This window comes from Caloenas nicobarica, chromosome 1, assembly GCF_036013445.1.
Source record: "Caloenas nicobarica isolate bCalNic1 chromosome 1, bCalNic1.hap1, whole genome shotgun sequence".
NCBI lineage: Eukaryota > Metazoa > Chordata > Aves > Columbiformes > Columbidae > Caloenas > Caloenas nicobarica.
In genome coordinates, this window is record NC_088245.1 from 155484491 (window position 1) to 155506817 (window position 22327).

A 22327-nucleotide genomic window follows, 5' to 3' on the forward strand; every position below is an offset into this window, starting at 1 on the left:
AACAACAGTGAAGTTAATCACTATGATGACCCCAGCTGATTGATTTGCTAATCACCAGAAAAATAGGACTGGTGGATCTGGTTTTTGCACAACATCTGGTCCTTGCAGAAGCTTAGTATATTTTGGCAGATAGGAACATTGTAGATCTCGTCTGTATCTGTCTCTGATTTCTCTTTAAGATTACTAAAGTGACAGTGCGACACTGATGCCATCTCCTCTGCAGTAATTTCTCCATAATCAAAGAAACATATTTATATTAAGAGCTGACATATTTGCATCTTTCTGGTTGTCTTTTCCAATTTAAACAACAAAGATGTGAGCAGAGCAGTCCTCGTTCCCGTCATTTGTATTTGGTGAAAAGAAATCTTGTTACGTAATATGTGAACTGAAGTGAAGATCAAAAATGTTCTGGCAAATAAATTTCAACCTTGGTTTACCACTCCTCTATCTTCAAATAAAATAGCATGTGTATCTTTCAAATGAAATTATTCTTAGAATAGGTAAAAAAGAGAAAGAAACAAGTTCACCTATTTAATTTACCATCATTTAGGAAACACTAAAAGTTTTTGACTCTTAATACAATAGTTTGCATTCACTGGCATTAAGATCAGGATAAATATTAAAATATTTATCTTATTCTATCCACAGAGAAACAGAAAGCATTCATTTCAATAAAATATAAATAAAATCAAAGGTTAAAATAACCACCAGACTGATGTGTTTGTTCCCAAATTACTGTAAATTTCAGGCATAAGTTTCCATAATATGAAACAGACATTCTAATTTCCTGGTGCAGTCTTTTAACACAAGGAATTTTAAAAATGCATGCAGAATGGAATAACTGGAAAATAATATAATGTCTGTTCTACAGGAAGCTCAGATTATTAATTTGTGTTCATTCTGGATCAGATTTTAAAAAAATCAAAACTGAGATTAGCAAGGCTCAGAAAAACAGAAAAAAAAAAAAAAAAAAAGGGGTGTGTGGGTGTATGTGCATGTGCAAAGTAACCAAAGTAACTTCTCCACAAAGCAGAACAGCTTTAAGTCAATATTAATGCAACAAAATACAGAAGGGTGATGTGTATTTAAATGAATGTTTTTATGAGCAATGTTTGGCTGTATAAATAAAAATATTTCCCTGGTCAAAATTGTTTTATTTTGCTAATGTTGAAATAAAATGAAAATTATAACTTAGAAAAAAACCCAACAAAACAAAACAACAACAAAAACAACAACAAACTTTTGTCCATCGAAAGCCTGTTCCTGTGAAATATCTTGTTTTCAGTAACCCACATATTTGAAACTCTCTTGTTATATGCTTTCTGCTGCATGTAATGAAGAACATTTAATGCCCTGATGGTACCTCTGACTCTCATTGGCAAATATACGTTATGGAGGATTGATCCCTCCTATCTGGTCACTATTGCTGCATGATTTGCGTACTTAGCCAGACCTACTCTGAGCCTGCCCATAGTCTCAGAACAGGACTGGGAACAAAGGCTGGCAGAAAAGAAACACCACCAGCAGTCCTGCAGCTCTCATGGGCAGGAGGTTCTCTGTAAGAGCTGATTTTTATTCCATAGTACTCATGCAAAATACAGTTTTCCCAAAGTCAGACAGCCCTTACTGCTCAAAACTGACAAAGTTCCTGGGGGAGTTCACATTTGTAACACTACCTTTGTCAGATTTAATCAGACCTTGTACCAGTTAGCCATCTATATTTTGGTTGCGTAGTCTATATAAAATACACTTGTAAGCTATCTAAAAGACATCTCTACTTGTACGACATGATATTTCAGGTCCTGATGCACAAAGCAGGCACTGAGATTGACCCAAGTGTTTCTTGAACAAGATGCGCTGTCACTCAAACCAACACATAATACCCTGGTGATCCAAATATAAAAAGCCTTTTAGAGACTGCACTGCACTGCACAGGCAGTGTGTTAGTTGGCAGGTGACAGTAGCTATTACTTCTCTGCTGTGGAGCATATGTAAGATTTAAAGTGAATTTTATGGCAAAGGTTTACCACAGGAAGAACTAGGCATGCTCTTCTGAGGTCCCTCATTGCTGGTATGAAACCTATAATTATATTAAGATCTTGTCCCCTTATTTCCTGTGTATATTCTTGAATATATTCATCTTTGTCTGGCCAATGTTTAGGCGCAGTTCTGAGTGGATGAGTGGATATATTTATTTGATTAAGAGAAGACTTAAAAGATTTTCCAGCCTTTACCAGTAGCTTCTCTCTAACTCTGTTGTTAACAACATCTCAGCTCATGAAGAGAACTACTACTATTTTTAACTTCCTAATATACCTGGTGATCCTACCCTTTAAGGTTGTGGGATACTAAAACACACTAAAATGGAGTAAAGGACATTAGGCTGAAGCAGATACTTTAAAAAATTATCATAGAAAGATTTAGATGGAAACTCCATAGAAGACAGAACATTTTTGATTGTGGTAATGTCACAGAACACCAGACAGAGATAACAATTCATCCAGACTCAAAAAAAATGAAAGCATGGGATTTAAACATATACTCTAACTTTAAATGCACATACAATGCCTTTAAATAGTATATACATTCATAACTCCATGAATCAAGAAGAGATTAGACATGTGAAATAGATGTCACCTATTGCATAGAGCCAGTACGTTGCATACGGGAATCCTTAAGGTTACCTTTTGGCAACAGAAAATCATATGCTAAAATTGAGGCCGACAGGAAAAGGATTTTGCTCTCCCTACACAGCTTATTCACTGTTGTTGTCAATGAGTCAGCATGGGCGAGAGACCACTGGGGTATAACACGTCAAAACTTGAAGGCCTCAGCACTATTCTGCAACCCAAACATTTTTTTTTTTTTTAATGAATGCTGTAACAAATTATTCCGTGAATATTCTTGGAAAAATCAATTGATTAGTCAGTCACAGCCTGAGGTACTCCTGAGTATACAGAAAGACTGCGAATTTAGTTCAAAATACTCACAAACTTCTGGAGAAGTTGAGCTGGAATGATATTACACTTTCTCAAGGCAATATTGTTGATTCCTTTATTCCAATAAGGTACAATTTCCTGATGCGGTTGAAAATATCAGTGAACGCAGTGCTTCTGAAAGTCATGAGGGGCCTCTTCCTTTTTGACTGGTAGGTGAAATTATAAAGTTGTTCTCTGTTTGAAGACTTCATTTTCATACTACAAAGCATTGGTGCAAAGCCGTTAAAATTTAGTTTCATTCACAAGATTTACCATTTTGAGAGAGAGTTTCTGTTGTGACTTCTCTCTTCCTACTTTATTTTCCTCCCACCATCCTCTACATCTACACAGTAAAAGCTACTGGATCATTTCGAGGTTCCCTTTTGTATTATTATTTTGACAACTTGGCTAGTAACATCAAACTGGTTTTGAGTGAAAAAAAAAAGTCACTTTCACGGAGAATATCTATAAAAAGTATTTCTTGGAAATTTCACACTGTTCATTAAGAACTGTGATGGCAATGGCAGTCAGGAACAATGGGGGAAGGGATAGAAGAGAGCTGAATTCATCTCTTGAAAACTATGAAGAATTGGCAGCCGCAGAGAATGAAACTGATTGAGCTTTTCCATTCTGCTCTACTGACACTTCTCATGCAGTGTGGCTCAGATGATTCAGGCTTTGTACTGAATCTGTTTTGGCAGAAATTAGGTTATTTATCATCACATGTATTGTGCATGTATGGGTGAGCGAGAATGAGAGTGGGAGGGAGAAAGACTGTGAGCATATATGCATAGTAAATACAACTTTATCTTCCCATCATTTTTGTAGTCTTAGTAAATACTGGTCATAAAATTAAAACTAATTTTGTGCCGTTGTGCAGCCAGTTGCAAGTCAGCAAGACCAGAGCTGTGGTCATTCAATGCACTGTTCTACCTGGTGATACTGTACACATCATGCAAAGCAGATATTGCCCCCTCTCCAGGCAAACATTGCAGCTGTATTACCTAATAGGTCTGTCTGATTGCCTTTCGAGACCAGAAAGAATAACTCTGATGCTGTCTACATGTGTGACATAAGCCACAGAATATCTTAAAAGAGACAGTATCTGGACTACTGTTCCCCACAGAGACAAAAATAAGTGTTCTTTCTGATTTCCTGAAAGAAAAAGTACACACTGTGCTGTTTCAGTTTCTCAGAATTCTCCACACAACGCCTCACTTTCTTTCCTTTAATTCTGAATCCATTTATTATCTGTAATGATTTTACATGCAAATGCAGTTTAGTGTCTGGTTTGTTTGTTAAGTGTTCATTCCTTGAGTTGCTGAAGCAGGTTATTTGTGTTGGATGCTTGGTCACTGAAGTCATGAAATACTTTTTCTGCTTCCAGACATTGGGTCAAATCTTGTACAGTATAAATAAAATGAATGTCAATTAATGTATTCATCTGCCTATTAATAATATTTTTATCATTATATTATTAATAATTTTCAAATACTAAGAAGATTTTGATGACAATCTTTCTAGGTAGGCACTCATGCATATGAATACAAGTATATAAAGGCAGCATTGATTGGTCCACTTTTTTTGAAAGTGTAATTTGTATTTGTTTTTGCTACAGGAACAAGGCAATGTAGGTTTAATTTATTTAGGTGAGCAAAATTACGACTAAACCCTTCTGAGATTTTGTTGTTATGTACATGAAAGATGACCTTATTCTTATGTGATATTATCTTTCCAACACAGTGTCTTGTCTAATACCCAGGATTCTATCTCTTTCAAATACAGAGTGCCTAAAGTTCTGTTGATGGTAAAAAAAGAAGAGATATTTTTATATATATATAGTTATTTACTGTAGGTATGTCATTGCTTTATTGCATCAATAATCCAATATACCTGAGTTATTTCCCTTGGGGAAGAAAAAAAAAAAAAAAGGAAGTATAAACAAAACCATCTGGAAAACATGGGTTATTTTTTTTTCCATTCTTTGAGAACACTCTGACAGATTTCTATTAACAACTACAATTTTTCAAATGTTCTAATCATCTCTCGTACGAGCTGAAAACACAAGCCCATTTTGATTAATATTTAATAATTTTAATAAAGTTAAGAAATACAAAATCTATGTTGTGCGTTACTGTTGGTTTTGGTGGCTTGACTTATATTCACAAGGTATCTATTAATAAAAATGATGCTTTTATCTTCTAAGATCTGATTTAAAAAAAAAATCAATGGATTTTGTCATGTCTTCAAAAACTGTTGATAGTTACGTATTCTTCTATTTTTTATATATTTTGTATATCTTTCCTGATCTTATGGCTTATAACTTGCAACTAGTTCAGTTCATGTTGGGAGTTAGTATTACTTTTGTTTTCTTCAGTTAAGGTTACAATAAAGTGAAAGCCCCATCTACTGCTGTCACAGCCCCTCTTTGTAATCCAAGACATTTGTTTTATTGACTTGAAACTTGAGAAAGTGCATGTTTTCAAGAAGCAAGAATTTTGCTCTAGAAACCTTTACTTAATGGAATCTAGAGGATTTTCCCTGCCTCTGGATACTTAACACATGGTCTTCTCATCAGATCTACCTTCCATCTTTTTCATTGACACAATGAAATTGACAGAGGGAAATACTAATGGACTGTAACTAATAATTTGAAGTGGTTTATATGCAATATTTTTTAAGAGGAACATTTATTGTGATTATAAACCTTTGGTCTTAGCCACTGATGTCCTTTAAAAAAAAGAAAAATCGTTAAAGTGCTAAATTGGTGCTTTTCCATGATGTTCACTCCTCCAGCTACTCAGACTCTTTCATGCCAGTTCTCAGGCCTGAAAATGACCTAGAAAAGTGAAGGACATTTGTGGAAAAGGCTGAAGACCATAATCTCTTATATTCTAAGCTAGTTTTCAGCATGCCCTGAGGATTTCACCTATCTTGGACATCTTAGAGTGTTTTGCAGAGCTATCTTGTCCTGGAAACCTGAAGATTCTTTTGAAGAAACCAGAGCATGGGGATAAGAAGGGTGATAGGTATCAGCAACTCACCCTGAATTGGGATATGACCTAAGTTCATATCCAGACAGACCTCTCAAAATCTTTCCGTGTAGCCTCACTGACCAAAACAGAGCAAAATGGGACCAGAATATTAAGAATCTCAATATAGATTGCAGACAAGGTTGAAAAAGGCTGCAGTAAAAAGGATACAGAAAGGGAGGCATTTGTCTGAGAAATAGATCTCTGGAACAGGTGTACTCATGCGTTCTTTAAAAATACGGACAAGAGTTTAAATGCAATTTTGAGTCAAAGCTAAGGAGTTGTGGATCAGAGCAGGGAGATGATGTGTACAAACTGAGACTGGATACATAAGAATGTTCACAGAAACCTATGATTACAATATTTACTTCTGCTCTTGAATAAACATTTATTTCCAGTCCTGCTAAAGTAGACACATGGGTTTGCTCATTTTCTTGTTGCCATGTATGGTATGCTGTTCAATACACTTCCTATAAACTGAGGTACACTTTCAAATATGATTCATAAGCCAACTTACTACTCTTAGATTTATTCTATGAAAAGAACATGTGGGTTCATACTAAACACGTCTACAGTGTGAGTGAACAGGAAGTAACATTTGTGAATATTTATCTGTTATCAGGCCCAGTGTTCCTGTCTCCAACCAAGAGACTATGATCACTGACTAATTAAAAATAGAAAGATAATTACATTATTTCTTTTATTGTTGCAAGCATCAATATAGCAACTGAAGCATTAAAAATGTGGTGGGGGATATAGTCACACTGGGAAAACTGCTTGCTGTTTAGTAGTTTATTTAAGAACAAAAAGTACACACATCGCCTAGTCTTCCTTCTGATTAATCATTTACTGTGGATAAAAAAGCATTTATAAGCAATTAAAATTGAATTTGTAATGAAAGAAAATCATGTTCTACAGAGTGAAGTAGGCAAAAGCTACTACAAAGAGATAATACAAATGATATATTAGCGATAAAGGCTTCATGTTATTGCCCAGAAACCTTACCTGTACCTGCCAACATTGCAAACAAACTAGGATGAAAGTTTTTTAATTCTGGGACTAATATATAAAAATTAATTGTACAATTTAAGCTGCTATTGACACTAATAGAATTATAACTGATGAGATGAAGCATGCTGACTTCAAAACATATTCTCAGCTAGGTTGCTCTTTTCAGATGTCAGCTTTTGGCTTTCCAGTGTTTAAAAATTTAATCTGAGTTTCCTTGGTTTTGTTAGAAACAGGTCTAGGGAGAAGGAGAATAAACAGCTGACTCTATTGATTTTCAGCCTGTGATAAAGGAAAGGTAGTTAATAAGATTTTCAAATATTCTGAATTAGTACAAAAAGGAAAATTTTGTTATATAACAACCTAGACAACAAATATCTAGCAAGTAAGTAATGTACTTCAAAACAGATAAGTGGAAAATAAAATGGGAAAAGTGCAAATTTCTCTGTACCCAGTCAAACAGGTTTTTCATCACCTTTATAGTCTGACGTCCAATCTATTTTTGTATGATCACATGTGAAACATTTCTGGATACAAATGGCTAGTTTAATTCTTATGACAAAGACCATTGCTCAGAAGAAAGTACCAAAAGAAACTAAAATCAACATGTTTACTTGGCTTTTCTGTTTAAATGATGGTAATAATTGTAATAATCACACAAGCCTTGCAGCTATGGCTACACAGCATCAGATGACAGCATCTTTAATGTGTTCCTTTTAGCTCCTAAACGTAGATGTTGGTACTCACCGTTGCAGATTTATCCCCTAGTCTACAACTATTGGTGTTCAGGAACCCTAATGTCTGTTTTAATGCTGTAGACTGGATATGGTTTTATTTGAAGGGAAGCAGCACCATCTATTGCAACCTGATAGCTTAGCTCTAGATTATATAAAGAGCAGAGCTGGCCTGATCCCAGTCTTAAACTCTTTCTTGCGCTTACTTTCATAAGATTTTCGCCACACCAGCTTCAAATGAGGTTACCTTCTCGGTTTGTGTATAATCAGGTATGGGGACAGGGGTGTGTGCATATGTCTAATAAACAGGTGAGTTTAAGAGATATACCTCTTCACAAACTAATATAAAATAATAGTATAAGCCTAGTCCTGACTAGCTGTTGCTTTTTAATGACTTGGCTGGAGTTTTCATTTCTGACGTGGGAGGATAGTCAAAAGTTAAGAGTATGTTTTACCCAGGTGATATTTGCTCAAAATTTCCTTTCAGAAGCAGTGTTAATGCAGGTGTGCAATACAGGATGTTCTTCTAAGAATGGCAGTGCTATTGTCATCCATCTATACTTCTGGTTCTTTTATTTTCCAGACTGTCTACAAAGCCTGGCTCTGTTCCCAGTATTTTGAAGTCACACAGTTTCACTGCAGCAACAGAATTCCTTGCAAGCAATACTGTTTGGAGGTTCAGACGAGGTGTCCCTTTATATTACCAGACAATGATGATGTCATCTATGGAGGACTATCAAGTTTCATCTGTACAGGTATAGTACAGAAAAGCTAATTTCATCTGTTTTCATAAGTCTAAATGTGAAGGAGAGTGTGGATAATGTTTCTTCCATTAGGTCTGAGTGCCTGAAGGTATTCCTCATCATAAAGATTTGTCAGAGCTGCTAGGATGTGAGTCCAGATTCAGTAATGCACATTTATTCTACGGCTTGCCACAGTCATTAACTTTACAAAGCAAAATCACTAGACAAAATTTGATCTGCTTTTTTTTTTTACACTTAATAATTTGGTGGAGGATTTTTGTTGCTCTGTGTCATGCAGTACTCAGAGAAAATAGGCTCTCTGTCATGCAATATTCAGAAACAAAAAGAGAAAGGCAAGTCCAGCTTTTAGTATATTCACCTTTGTTCACCTGCATTCTTATGTCAGATAAATGAAGAATCTAAGGCATTGCATTCAAAACTGTGCAGCAGCTCTTGGAAGGTAAATGTCTAAGGAAAGGTCTTTCACTAGCAAAGAATTTTAAGAATCAGTTGTTCACCTGTGAAGAACTGCTCCTTTGGTCTCTTCTTGAGTCTTGTTACATTCTGTGAGTATTTTAATTTTAAAAGATATTGCTAATATAGGTCTATGCATTGATTGATAAAATGGTTTGGTTCCTCTTATATTCTGTTCTTCTTCAAAGACTATCCCGGAATGATCCAACCAGAGAGGACATGGTAAGCAAGAAATATTTTAGTATATCTCAGGTACCGCTGATACTTTTTTGAGGACTGGCTGGGGATCATCCACACAAAATTTCAGCTTATAACAATATTATCTGCAGATTTCTGGTGCCTAGATTATCATCTGAGGATCTTGAAGATATTTGGGCAACTTACCCACTAAAACAGTAAAAAGGCATTTGAACACTTAGATCATTTGACAGCCTTGTCCAAATATCTGAAATTAGACAGCCTCCACCTTAAATTATGGCTGCATTGTACTAAGTGAACTTGGTGTTAAATGAACTGCCCAATGTAAGTTACTTAAACCAGAGTAAAATATAAAATTCCGTAAATGCTCTATACCATCTTAGAGGCAGGCATAATGTTTATGGCAAATCACTTCACCTAATACTCTGTGTTATGATTGAGAGTGGTTCTGGTAGCAAGATATTTACTGTATTTTTCTTGAAGATTAAGCCTATTGCACACAATTAAGTAATATCCATACATATGCAAAAGACAATATAATGAAATGTAAGATGAGTTACAGTTTAGTAGTCATCGATAAAGTAATGGTGCTTATCACTTCACTTCAATGCATTTCTTAAACATTTATAGCCTTCAAATATGCATGCAGAGTAAGCAAATGAGCATTATTTTCCAGTTTGAAATCAGACAGTAAAAGCTGAAGTGACTTAGGACATTTTTATTTACAACATATATACAATTTATATGTGTGTGTATGTGTATGTATAGACATTTGTGTGCATACTTAACACACATACAAGATGGCAAAGAACAAACAGTAAACAAAAACATCTCAGTAATAATTTCAGAGAATCACATATCCACCTCTTCATTTTCCTAATGTATCTCCAAGTCCGAATTAATTCCTAAAACACACAAAATGGATGACTTTGCAAAGATTACTGACAGTCAAGAGCTCTGAGTTTAGGATGAAAAGCAGATTTACAGGAGGATTAAACTCATTTTATTGCAGATATTAGTAGCATGGGTATCTACATATAAACTCTATGACTAAGTTCTCACTAGAGTCACTGAAGATCTGGTGTAGCCAGTAGAGCTGAGAGCTATTTAATGCAGCCTAAGTACGCATCTGCATATGATGAGCTGACTGGCTTTCTACACCCCGCTAACAGTGCTGGCTTAATTTGTTGTAGCTGCTCTTAGTCACCAAGGCCTTATCACAGACACTTAAAATCAGGGTGACCTCAGCAGTTTGCTAGTACTTTGTTCAACTTTGTGTCCACTCGAGTCAAGACCTTCAGCATTAGCACAACAGAGCTTGTATACAAGGACCCATAGGAGTCAGCATGCTGACACTGGGCAGTTGTGTGGAGGACAAGATGCTGAGGAAAGCTGCAAGCCTGCAAATCAAACTTTGTTTGGAATACAGGCCCATTGCCACCCTCTTATTAATCAGCAACTCACTGTAAGAGCACTTTCTGACACTAAACAATGAGAAATTAGACTAATGCCTGCTGTGAGACTAAAGAATTACACTTCTCTGCAACTTAATGAAAGCAGAATTGTTTCATGCAAAGTGGAGTGAGTTCAACAGCAGCCAAAATACCGCAGCATAGCTTGTGACTTGACAGGTAACTTGAACTCCTCTTGCAGAAAAGCAACTGAAAGCAGGTTGCCCATGTCTTGAGGGTCCCCTTCTCCCACTGCACTTTCTATGAGTTCCTGTCTGGCAGACGCATTCTGGGATTTCTAGTTTCTGATCCCGCTTTTCCTGGAGTGGGTGAAATTCATTTGCAAAAATCAGAAGAGTCAAGTCAAAGGTATTTCTATTTGATATTTAGGTGTTATAGCTGGTTGTCTGGTGTCTCCATTCGACATAAGTTCACTGTGAAGCTGGTCACCATTGAGCTGTGCTACAGGAAACACAGCGGGAGCAAACTTCATGTTCAGGGATTCCTCATGAATGGTATTTTGCCACAGCCTGTCACTCCTCTAAATTAGATTTGAATATCTCTGCTGTTCCTGACTCCGATGATATCCCACGGAAAGAAATGCTGCAGGTCCTTTTTTTTAAATTTTGACTTACATTTTCAGAGAAATCCAGCAGAAACTGAATTACTTTATGTCAGTAAGATAATTTTTCCCCTCCCATGAAACTAATGAAAGACTAGCTCGCTAGCTAAGGAACACTGTTAATTATAAAATATTGTCTGGAGAAAAAAAAAAGTAGCTACTCTGCTTATAGGGTGTTTTATTTCTCAGAAACGTCAAGAATCTGTGGATTCTGATTTTCTTTAATAATGTTTTAGAAACAATATTTCTATAATAAGAGCTTCCTTTCCTCCTCTCCATGGTAACAGACTATTTCTTCTAAGGTCCAGTAGAGATTCAGGTTAATGGAAAGACAGAGGATTGATTTCTATAAAACATTTCAATACACTGCAGAAAACGAGTAAAAGAAAAAGGTGTACTGGTGATAGCTGTTTCTATTTCATGTTGTCCATATCATAGAGTGCAGGATGCCCATATCAACATTACATGCCATTTTCCAGTTGCAAGTAAATAAGGGGCTGGTGTGGCTTCATGTCACCAACAGTGTTGGGAGCTGTCGCATTGGTACCGAGCTGCTGCCTTCCCTCACCACCGCTCTCCTGCTGAAATCAAGGGCATGGTGGTACCAGGGGACAGGGAACCCACATACTTTTTTCTTTTTTCTTTCAGGGCAGGATATTCTCGAGGTTGTAGTCTGTATAAAAAAAAAAAGGAAAAAAAGGAAAGAAAAAAAAAAAAGAAAAGAAAATATGTAGTTTAGAATATGTCCTGAAGGACTGATATAATGGTAAGAAGTATTCTAGCCTGAGGAATGTCTTACTTGATTACCTCCAATGAGAGCAGATAGTGGGAAAACAAGAGAGGATGCTACACTAGTTGTCTATCACCAGAACTTGTCTTTTGTAGAAATGCATGTGAGAATGTGAGACAACTGCAGTGCAAAAGAAAGTACTTGGGAGATTAATCAAAACAATCAGAATCACCGTGTGGTTCTGATTATGGAAACATGCAGTTAGCTAGAAAGAATTCTGTGTTCCCCTCTACTCACTTTCTTCTAGGAAACAGGAGGAAAGAAGTTGGTCTTTATATCAGGCACTGTTCTGGAACATACTGTTTTTCATATTCATTGAAATTGAATGGTTGCTTTCAGTTTAGACCTTTGGAGGTTATATCCATATGATTAAAATTTGCAGTGGTTTCATCTAATGTTACTTTCTGCAGCTGAGATATCTAGAATGTCCCATGCAAAACAGAATGTTATCTAGAATGTCCCATGCAAAACAGAATGTTATTTAAGGGAGATAATAATAGTATTTAGGCATACATACACACAAACATGGCAAAGTACAATGAATGAGTTCCACATCAAGATTTTTCGTTGTGATTCCTATGAAAGCAGTGTGCGTACCAGTGGGGCTGGTTTTTTTTGTAGATGTAGTCATCTTTTCCCTTTTTCCCCAGTGTGAATGGAAGATGTGCAAGATTTCTTTCACAGATGCTCTGGGAAGAGACTGCTAATACTTCACAACTGCTTTCCCATGCCTTCCAAAGTAATGTGGGCCAGCAGCTGGCCTGGCAACTGGTCCAGACCACGAACTGCTTCTGCTTGGCTTACTGCCATCTCCCAATGGAGACAGGGAGAGGATGCAAAGACCATAAATGTTTTCTTCACAGCCAAAACTATCCATTCAGGCCTTCATTTTGCTCAGCTGAGAAAACATGAGACATCAGTTGCCACCAAATGAGCAGCAGAGATGCCCAAAGACAGGGGAGAAGAGATTACCTCTCCTCCACATATATGGCCCTTCCCTGAGCAGCCAGGATATGCCATCAACACCAACACTCCAGTTGCATCCACATTAGCAATCTAGTTCAGGGGTGTACTTCTGTTCATACCACTTGCTGTTTGACTTGAGCTGGGGAGAGTTCTTGGAGGATACAAGCCGGGTTCCTCTGGATGAAACTAAACTAGGAGATGTACTTCAGGTCCATACTTAGCATAACCCAACTGCTAGTGCACATTTGGTCTGCAGAATGAGACTAGAGCTAGAAAGGTAAAAACCCCTCAAGTGCATTCAGGGGTGACAGCACCATGTGTTTCATTATACACATCTCCTTTTGCCCAAAACTACTTGTTAATACAGACATTGCCTATTCTAACTGCTGGGAGAACAGTCCCCAAACTACCAAGTCTGAAGCAATTTAGAGTGTACAATTAGGGCTCCTTGTGTTGTTAAGGACATTCTTTCTGTTGACCAAGACTTACGGTCCCTTTGTGCCTTGTGGCATAACAAGGCCATCACCCAGCAGCAAATATTAGGTAGCAAATCCCAACCACATGCTCACGTTCTTTACAAGTGCAATAGATCTTAGGGGATTTGATGGAGAACTTGAGTTCCTCTGTGAAGGAAAGGAAGGGTGTGTAGTGAGCAGCAATAAGGCAGAGATGTGCTGCATTAGTTTCTTCCAAAGCCAGCATGGCATGCTCTGGCATTTCCTAAGAACAGTGCCATCAGAACCAGTCTGCTGACACCAAGAGGCGAATAAAATTTGTCTGAGCTCCTGTGCTGAATAAACCTCTGATACTTTAAAATGTAGAACAAGAAACCAAGGGGAGAGGTGAGAGTACAGGTGATTCAGGTGCTTCGTATCACATCTTTCCATTCGGTTCATATTAATTTAGGGTCCTAAATTCGTGTGTTCCCATTAACATCTCAGTTGCTTGGAACACATGGTGTGAATATTCTCCCATACACCACTTTTCAGCAAATATCACTAACATATGCTTATGTGATCCGTGCAAAGTAGTCCTTCCTCAGAAACTCCTCCTCCTTTAGAGTATTCACCAGGAAGGAAACTGTCAGTCATACTTCATAGCACACACTAATGTTTCTAAAGATGTAGTGAGAATTACTACAGAGAATTTTCACCAAGGGTTTCTTCGCTACAAAAGGTCGACAAAGATATTGACGACAATTCTTTCAACTGTAGCTTCTTCTCAAGGGACAGATGTGTGGCTGGGTTTCACCAGCGTGTTTAGCTATAGAGTGTCTATTTCAAAACAGATATCCTTATTTTAGTGCAATTTGAACAATAATTTATTTGAGAAAATGTGATGTCTAGGATGCATCACAATCTATTTTTTCTTGATAGAACAATTCAAGAAGAGAAAATCTCTGAATTCGATCCACTTTATGTTGTTCTTGGCAAACTCCAAGAAATATATGTCCTAGATCCAAATTCTCACTCTAAAAATAACTCATAAGGTGTCATTTCCCTCCTGCCTACATGTCTTAGTAGGTCCTAAAATATCAAAATATTAAGCTAACACACAGAGGAAGACAAATCCCATTTATGTTTGACAAGCATGGTTTAATTCGTTACTAGCTATGGATCTGCTTACAAGGAAAATTTGACATGGTTTTGCAGCAGAATCTGCCAACTAAATAGCTCAACTTTTGGAGTCCAATGTATTTCTACTCTTTAATATTGGGGCTTTCCCATGGATGAAGTCCCGTATTGTAATAGGCTTATCAGCTGAAAATGTTCTTCTCTTATAAAACCACCCCAGGCAGTTAACCTGTTGATATCCCTGAACTTCCTACGGCAACACAGCACGTAGACATGTATGACTATTTCCTTTCCTATTATATCTAAATAGCAAATCCTTTTGATCAAAATTTGTACATGATAGAAACAAAACTAGAGGCAGAGTGGGGGAAGCCAAATGATTGCCAGAAGGAAGTTATCTCACCCTTGTCTTGCATCTCAACATAACAGAGGTAAGAAGGTTCATTGTATAGCCTTGAGAGTCACTTGTTTGCTTATTTTTCTGACTTGCAGCAGGTCAGTCAGTTTTACCGGGATAATGCTGATTTACACCAGCAGGAGGAAATTGGTACTCACCATACATGGTGAAGAAACACAATTTATTTTTGAAAGTGAACACATACACACAGGACAAAGTTCCAGAGGTGATTATCTGAAATAGTCACCAACATATAGTGATAAAACAAAATTGAAATACAGCAACTCAGATCTCATACAACATCTGGAATGGAGTCTGAAGGGAATTTGCCTTCTCAAAAGAGCTGAACAGCTTTATTCACCAGTTTAATAGTAATCTATTTGACTAAATAATAATTTATTTATCTTTAAGCCTTCTTCTATATTTCATTTTATTACTTTTTATAATATCAAGGGTATAAAATATATGTGTAAACAGCAGCATCATAATGTGTCACAGACACAGCAATTTAGAAATTGAGAGGACCATCTGCATAAGATCGAAGAGAGCTGGCTTCCATATCAGTTGTAAGTAAGCAATGAAATCTAGTTGTATAATATTTGACGTGTTTTCTTACCGTCTGTAGTTGGAAAATGATAATATTGAAATCTCAGAAATAATTCTTCAGAAACAGAAATTTCATGCAGAGCGTTGGCATTCACTGATACAATGATGTCACTGCTGGATGGATCACTCTCGGTAGACATTATTTACTTTGTGCTTTATAATAAAATGGAGTATTTGAAACTTCTGGTATGCTACATCCACTTATCTGGTTTCTTCTTCTATTTCTGTGGCTTTCCGAAACACTTATCCAACCACAACAACAAATATATCAACCAGACCAGTTTCCTTTGATGGTGACTGGAAGATGCAGAATACTGTGGCTCCATAGCTCTTCCTGTAGCAAAGAAAACAAGCAGCGGGCCAAACCAGACCAGCTGCTACAGATACAGATCCAGCTACAAGCATGATGCATTCTAACAGTGTTGGGGTGAGATGCAGAAATGCAACTAACTCTTTTGCATACTGTATCCTGTGCAAAAGAAATCCAAGTGCTCAGGCAGTAACTACAGCATTCTCTGAGTTAGCGGGTGATCTACCTGGTCGGCAGACTATGCATCCATAGACAGTAAATGTGATTTTAATTTTTGCGTAAGAACATCTTTGCAGCTTGCTGTTTTTCCCCCAAAGCTGTTTCTACACAAAGAGAATACAATGCTCATGCTGTCATTCCTTTTTCTTTCGATATGATTCAGCTGAGCAGGATACATGGGATTTATTTACAGTCATGTGTCTATTAACATAATCTCAGTCAAATGAGTAGCCTTAATTCTTGCATCAGCATTAGTAACACACACTCCCTACAGCTATAGCTGCTGTGCTGATCATCAAAATGTTACCAGCATGTGAAAAAAGTATCCAGTTACAAAGCAAAGAGATAGCTTTTAAATTACCTCCGTGAGTGATAGTGTATCTGTCTGGAGAGCAGTTTGATACAAAAAAGTATCCTGGCAAATTCTAGATCCTTGATTAAGGTCAACATCCAAGAACCTAAGTATGGACTAAGTTTTCTGCTGGTGAAATTTAGGTGAGTGCTGAGAAAAGTTGGGAAATGGAGATCCAGAGCTGAGAATTTTCAGTGAAAAGTGAAAAACAGAGTAGGGTTTGAGCCAGTAACAGTTAGTAAGTTAGTCTCAGAAATATAATTATTGACCATCCAAGTAATACAGAGTGATATTGTCTACAAACTGACCTACAAAGACAGAAGAGGAAGATGGAGGCCTTGGTGGTTTGCTGGGTAAAGGTATCCTTTCTATTCCTTAGCCCAACTCTGTGTCCATTTAAAATAGAGCAAAACAGAGTTTGTTTCTCCAGATCTTTTTTTAACGTTGATGTAGACATCTTTCCAGGGTTTCTGGTAAATCACAGGTTTGTAATCCTCTCACAGAGTAGACTGACTGAGTAGATCCAAGGGGCCAAAACGGATCCTCATTGCTACAAACAAGTATGTGGTGAAGCACAATTGTGAAGTTTTATTATTTTGGTACAAAAGCTCTAACTGGATTTATCTAAATGTTCCGCAAATGTCATATGAATAGTGGTTCTGTAGTTAATTACTAAATATGTAACTGCAAATTCAAAATCTAAATTCAATTGCTGAAATGCAACAAAGAGGAAATGTAACTTTGCATTAAGGAATGAGTTCAATACAGTTTTTAATGTGGAGTTGCCTTCAATTTATTTATAATTCAGTAAGTGCACATGAACTATTTAAATACCATTTGATTGCCAACTCATATATGTAGGCTTTGATTTAAAAGGCAGTCTGAGTTTTCCTATAACAAGCAGGAAATACTGTTTGAATAGTAAACAAGCCTCAGTGGGATCAAAGCATTAACCATTCTCTGTGTCTCTTCAATTACCACTAATAGTTTGAGCTACTGCAGTCACAAAACAGGTCATGTAATTACCTACTTTGGGAGGCACTTTCTGTATGTTACCATGTTTAAAAACACACACTGGTGCACACAAACACCAAAAGAGAGCTCTCAGAAATATGATGTTAACAATAAGATTTCTTTATCATACCTGCAATAAACAACTGTCTACAAGTTCCAAAATGCAAAAGAATTTCTTAAAAAACATGCAGTACATTCAGTGATGATCTGAGAGAGAATAAACAATTTTCAAGCATTGATATGCTGCCTTAAGTATCTGAATGCATAGATGCAAAACAGGCCTGATTTTCTACTGAGTAAACCTTGAATTTATAGAAAATTAACCAAGATGTTCCAATTCCTGTAGCTTTAAAAAACTTGTTTTAATCCAAAAATGGGTGCAACTTTACTTAGACTCATGTATAGTAGACTGTTGTGTCAGCTATGTAAAAAAGTGCCAGTCTAGGTTTAATCTGCATTTTAACATGCTCAGAATACCTAATGCACTTTTTTTTAGTTGCAGATCAATATGATGGAAGTAGGAAGGAAAGAGTTTGGTTTTGTCTTATTTTAAGGCGTGCTGCTATTCTTTACAGGTTATTCACAAATGACAGGCATTCTGGTGCCTGAACATAAGTATGTTATGCCTAAACTTGTAAGCATTGCTTTTTGAAAGTAATATTATTGCTGTGATATTTTAGACAAAATGTAATTCTTGTTCCAAGAAGCAAAGTTAATTTATAAATTATAGCGATTATGTAGCTGCTTTCAAAATCCTTATCATAGATAGTTGGGGTTTTTTTTCTAATAAAACCTAGCTCTACTGTAGCATAATTATTTACTGCAAAATTTATTCCGAGATCAGTTTAAATGGTAAAAATATATTTGTTGATTATGTTAAATATTCTTGCATTTGACCATTAATTAAACCAGCTAAATTAGTTTCTTTTAATGTATCAGAAAATAAGTTGTGTGAGAAGTAAACAGAACACTCTGGTTACTTTACTCTCCTATACAGCAATGTAGACAGTACTGACAATATCCAAAAAGACAGTTGTGTCTTTTGGAAAAGACAGAGTTCTTCTAGCTGTTCAAAAATTCATAATCAGATCAGGTTGAGTAACTCAGTAAAGTCCTAAAAGCAGAAATAGCCTAGATGTATAGTCAGAAACATCAAGAGACCCAATTATTGCATGGCAGGGAAAGATTGTTCTCACCTCTGGGATATGCCAAAGAGAACACCCCAGCTGGAAGAACTCATCTGAGGTAGGGTAAACAAGTAGACACTGAACAGCTCTATTTGGAAGCTGTTCCTGTGAAGTTGTTGGATCTCTATTGGTTTGACAATATTTTCAGTATTGTCAGTATATCTATTATTTGTTGTTTAATGCCTATCTTATCATGGACAGTGACATTACTGGTATGCACTCGCATGGAAATGTCCAGTTTGATTAGTTGTTACTTCATCATTAGTTGTTACTTCCCAAAAAGGAAGAATTCAAATATCGACATTATTCAAACATCAATATTTACTTTTTAATGCCATTTCTTAGCACAACCATGCTCAGTGTCACATTTGTATTGAATGATCTTTTGATGTTACATCCTGTTAGATGACACATATCCCTTCAACAGCTCTAACTGTTCAAAATGCAAGTGTTTTGAGGGCCTCAGGCTAACCCGAAGGTGCGGATTCGATAGCTTAGACTAAACTATCAACTGTTTCTTTGACCTATCAACTTCTGCCAATCATTTTGTGCGTGGTGTTTAATTTTCCTGTGTTTACCCTACAGGGCTCTATGAAAACTATCCAACCAATGCAGAACCAGAATGCTGTGATGTCAGATGGGGACTATTATCAGATCATCAATCCAAAGGGACTATAAAAACAAGTGGCTCAACAACGTGTCACAGGACATCACTCACAGTTTCATCAGCATCAAGACTGTGTAACAGCAGACTTAAACTGTGCGTTCTTGTATTAATTCTCTTACATACAGTACTTACAGTCTCAGCAGCACAGAACTCAACAGGACTGGGCTTTGGAGGCATAACAACTTTGGAAGATAATTCAACCAATGAGGAATAAAAGAAAGGATTCATCTTATATGATAGAAAAACAACAGGCCCAAATGACTACAGTCAAAAATAGCAACGACTGAGAGCTTTACCCTCAGATCTCTCCTTGAATGACCTTTTGGGTAAAATGAAAAGAATGGGCCACTACCCAAACAACAAGGACACATGAACACAGCTTTTTATTGACTAAAAGGCTGTATGGTGACTTAAATTTCTCACACCATTTTATACACTGTGTTTTAATGTTTGGAGTTTCCTTTTTGTTTGTTTTTTGCACTTGTTGATACAGGATTTTATTTTTGGGACGGTTTCTCAAAGCTAAATTAAGTCTTTTCTCTGTCAATATATTTCTAGTCATTGTGTGTGTTCATCTGATAGTTCTGTCTTTTATGTCCTGTCAGTTTCTATTAGAGGAATGACTGCTATGATTCCATGACATAGCAAAAAAAAGAAAAAAAAAAGGCAAAACAAAACAACAATAACAACAACAACAACAAAAAAAGAGAAAAAATAAAAAACCTACAAAAAGAGCAACAAAACAAAATTTAACAAGAAAAAAAAAAAAGAGCAACCACAAAAAAACCCAAACAAACCTAACTGTCCTCTTACCCATGGGAACCATTCATCTCCTTTCCCCTCCCATCTCCCATCGCAGACAATGTACATTTGCTTCTGTCTGTGTAATCACAATGAATGGGTGCACATTTCCAGTGTGCCTCTGCCACTGTTGCACAAACCAGTTGACTGAGCAAACCCAAAAGGAGCATGAAGGGGGTTCCTTTTAGCTGAACAAACAAGTGCTCTCCTTACAAGGTGGGATTGGACAGTTGAAAAATGCAAAGAAATATATAACAAACTGTTGCTCCAATACCCATTTTGAAGAAGTCCAGTCCTTTCTCACTGGTCAGTTGAACAGGAGCAGCCTTTTTTAGATATGCTATGTAAAACCAGTTATGCTCAGCAAGTTGATTAGTCGGGAAGCCTTCATATTGGAGGTGAAGGATTGACATTCATTGTGAATTACGTTTTGAGTTCTCCTGCTGTCCCATAACCAGCAGCTTTCCATAAGAAATGGGAACAAAGAGCTTCTAAAATCCAAGTCTTTTTGTCTCAACAAAATTACACTGGAAGCCTTTGAACACCTATAATACAAAGTATCTCTTTAGTTTTGATTCCATTGTCTTTCTAGTATCTATGCGTTGTTGAAAGTTACTCTAGTTATTAAGGGTGCACAAGAATGTGTTAGCACAGATAAAGAAACTATTTTGTTTTAAATATATAGGACAATAGTTTTCATAAATGTGCAATAAAAACAGTAAAGATATACTAGGATATGAATAGTCAAGAGAAAAGATTGTAATCTGATTGCTGATATTTCACTGTTTGGGGCGGTTTTTAATTTGTTTATTTTTATTTTTGTGGGAACATTTCACCTGCTGAGTGTATGAGAATTTGCTTTTTAAAAAGGCTTTTTAGAGTTTACAGTAGAATCAATGGAAGGAAAAGTTAATAAGGGCTGTTTTTAAAAACTTTACATTCCTTCCTATTCTCTAACTACACTTGGGAAGTGCACTTTAGAGATGTTTGCTGTGTAGCTGGGAGATGAAGGAAAACTATAGGAAATGTTCTCTTAGGAAATAAAATATAGTTACCTACTTTCTAGCTATGAAATACCCCTTGATAAATATTAATGTTGTAAGAACATTTAATCACTGGTGCATAATGCGTTTTTGTATATACTTTATGGTCTGTTAAATTCTGGAGAAAAAAACAAAGAGAAGATAACCATACTGCTTAAGCGGTTCAAGATGCACATGTTAAACTGCAAAAGCTCAAATATTTTGCAAGAGTATTTGTTTTGATAGTATTTTACTACAACCTGGACTGAAGACCCTAAAATGATCTGTGCAAATATGACAACAACAAAAAGCACCAGCTAATGCGAGATTCTTCAGCACTGGTTTGTTTCTATAATTCCTCCCTTCCTTTCCTTGCACATGCTATATTCTGTTCAATAAAACATGGTGCTTTTTAGTTATTTTACTTTCTGTTAGAGGCACATGTATTAATTATGTTGCATTGATGCAAAAAGTGGGGGAAAATGTAGAAATGCAAATGAAAAAGCCTTAATTAATGGTAGAATATAGACTTTTGAAAGGACAGAGACATTACTGAGAAGTGATGGAGCAATAACTGGGAAGCGCTCTGGTACTGTACAACAGCTGATGAGTCACACTACTGAGAAAGCTCTTACTAGGTGAGCTCTTGTTCAACTGACCTCTTAATTCTAGTAAGTGTACGCGGTCAGTAAACAGTTTGTTATAACCTTTATCTACCTCTGCTGTGCAAAGGTCACCCAACATCCATTTCTGTGACGTTCCTCATAGTTTTTTGTTCACACCATTACTCACTGTCATCTATTTTTACACTGTACCAATACAGTAGCAAGTCTGGTTCATCCCAATTGAATTGGCACATGAAGAAGAGTTATTATTTCTGTTTTGCCTCGTGGTGAATTAATGTAGAGAGCTATCTTTAAGATATTTTCTTTCTTCTCTCCCACTCTTCCTCATCCTTCATCCTTTACTTTTCTATAAAAATGTTTTCAAGTGGTGTCAGTGAAAAATATGAGTGCTCCACTGCTTGGCTACACTCTGTCATGTGTCATACGATGTGAGAGAGACAAGAGGAAAAACAGTGACAACAACATCACATGCATAAAGTAGCCAAATTAAACTTGGTCAAAAGGAAGCAGAAAGCAGATACAAACTTTCAATTATTACACAAGTACAGGATGTAAT

General features: G+C 36.6%; 1 protein-coding gene across 1 annotated transcript in view; it reads left to right on the forward strand.

The window, feature by feature from the left end:
* NALF1 (NALCN channel auxiliary factor 1) overlaps positions 1 to 19536 on the forward strand; it is a 468197-nt gene extending 448661 nt beyond the window's left edge. The window contains exons 2-3 of the mRNA XM_065658659.1: positions 8336 to 8507; positions 19241 to 19536. Coding sequence (XP_065514731.1) covers positions 8336 to 8507; positions 19241 to 19536 — 468 coding nt within the window. The remainder of the gene's footprint in view (positions 1 to 8335; positions 8508 to 19240) is intronic.
* Positions 19537 to 22327: the final 2791 nt, after the last annotated feature.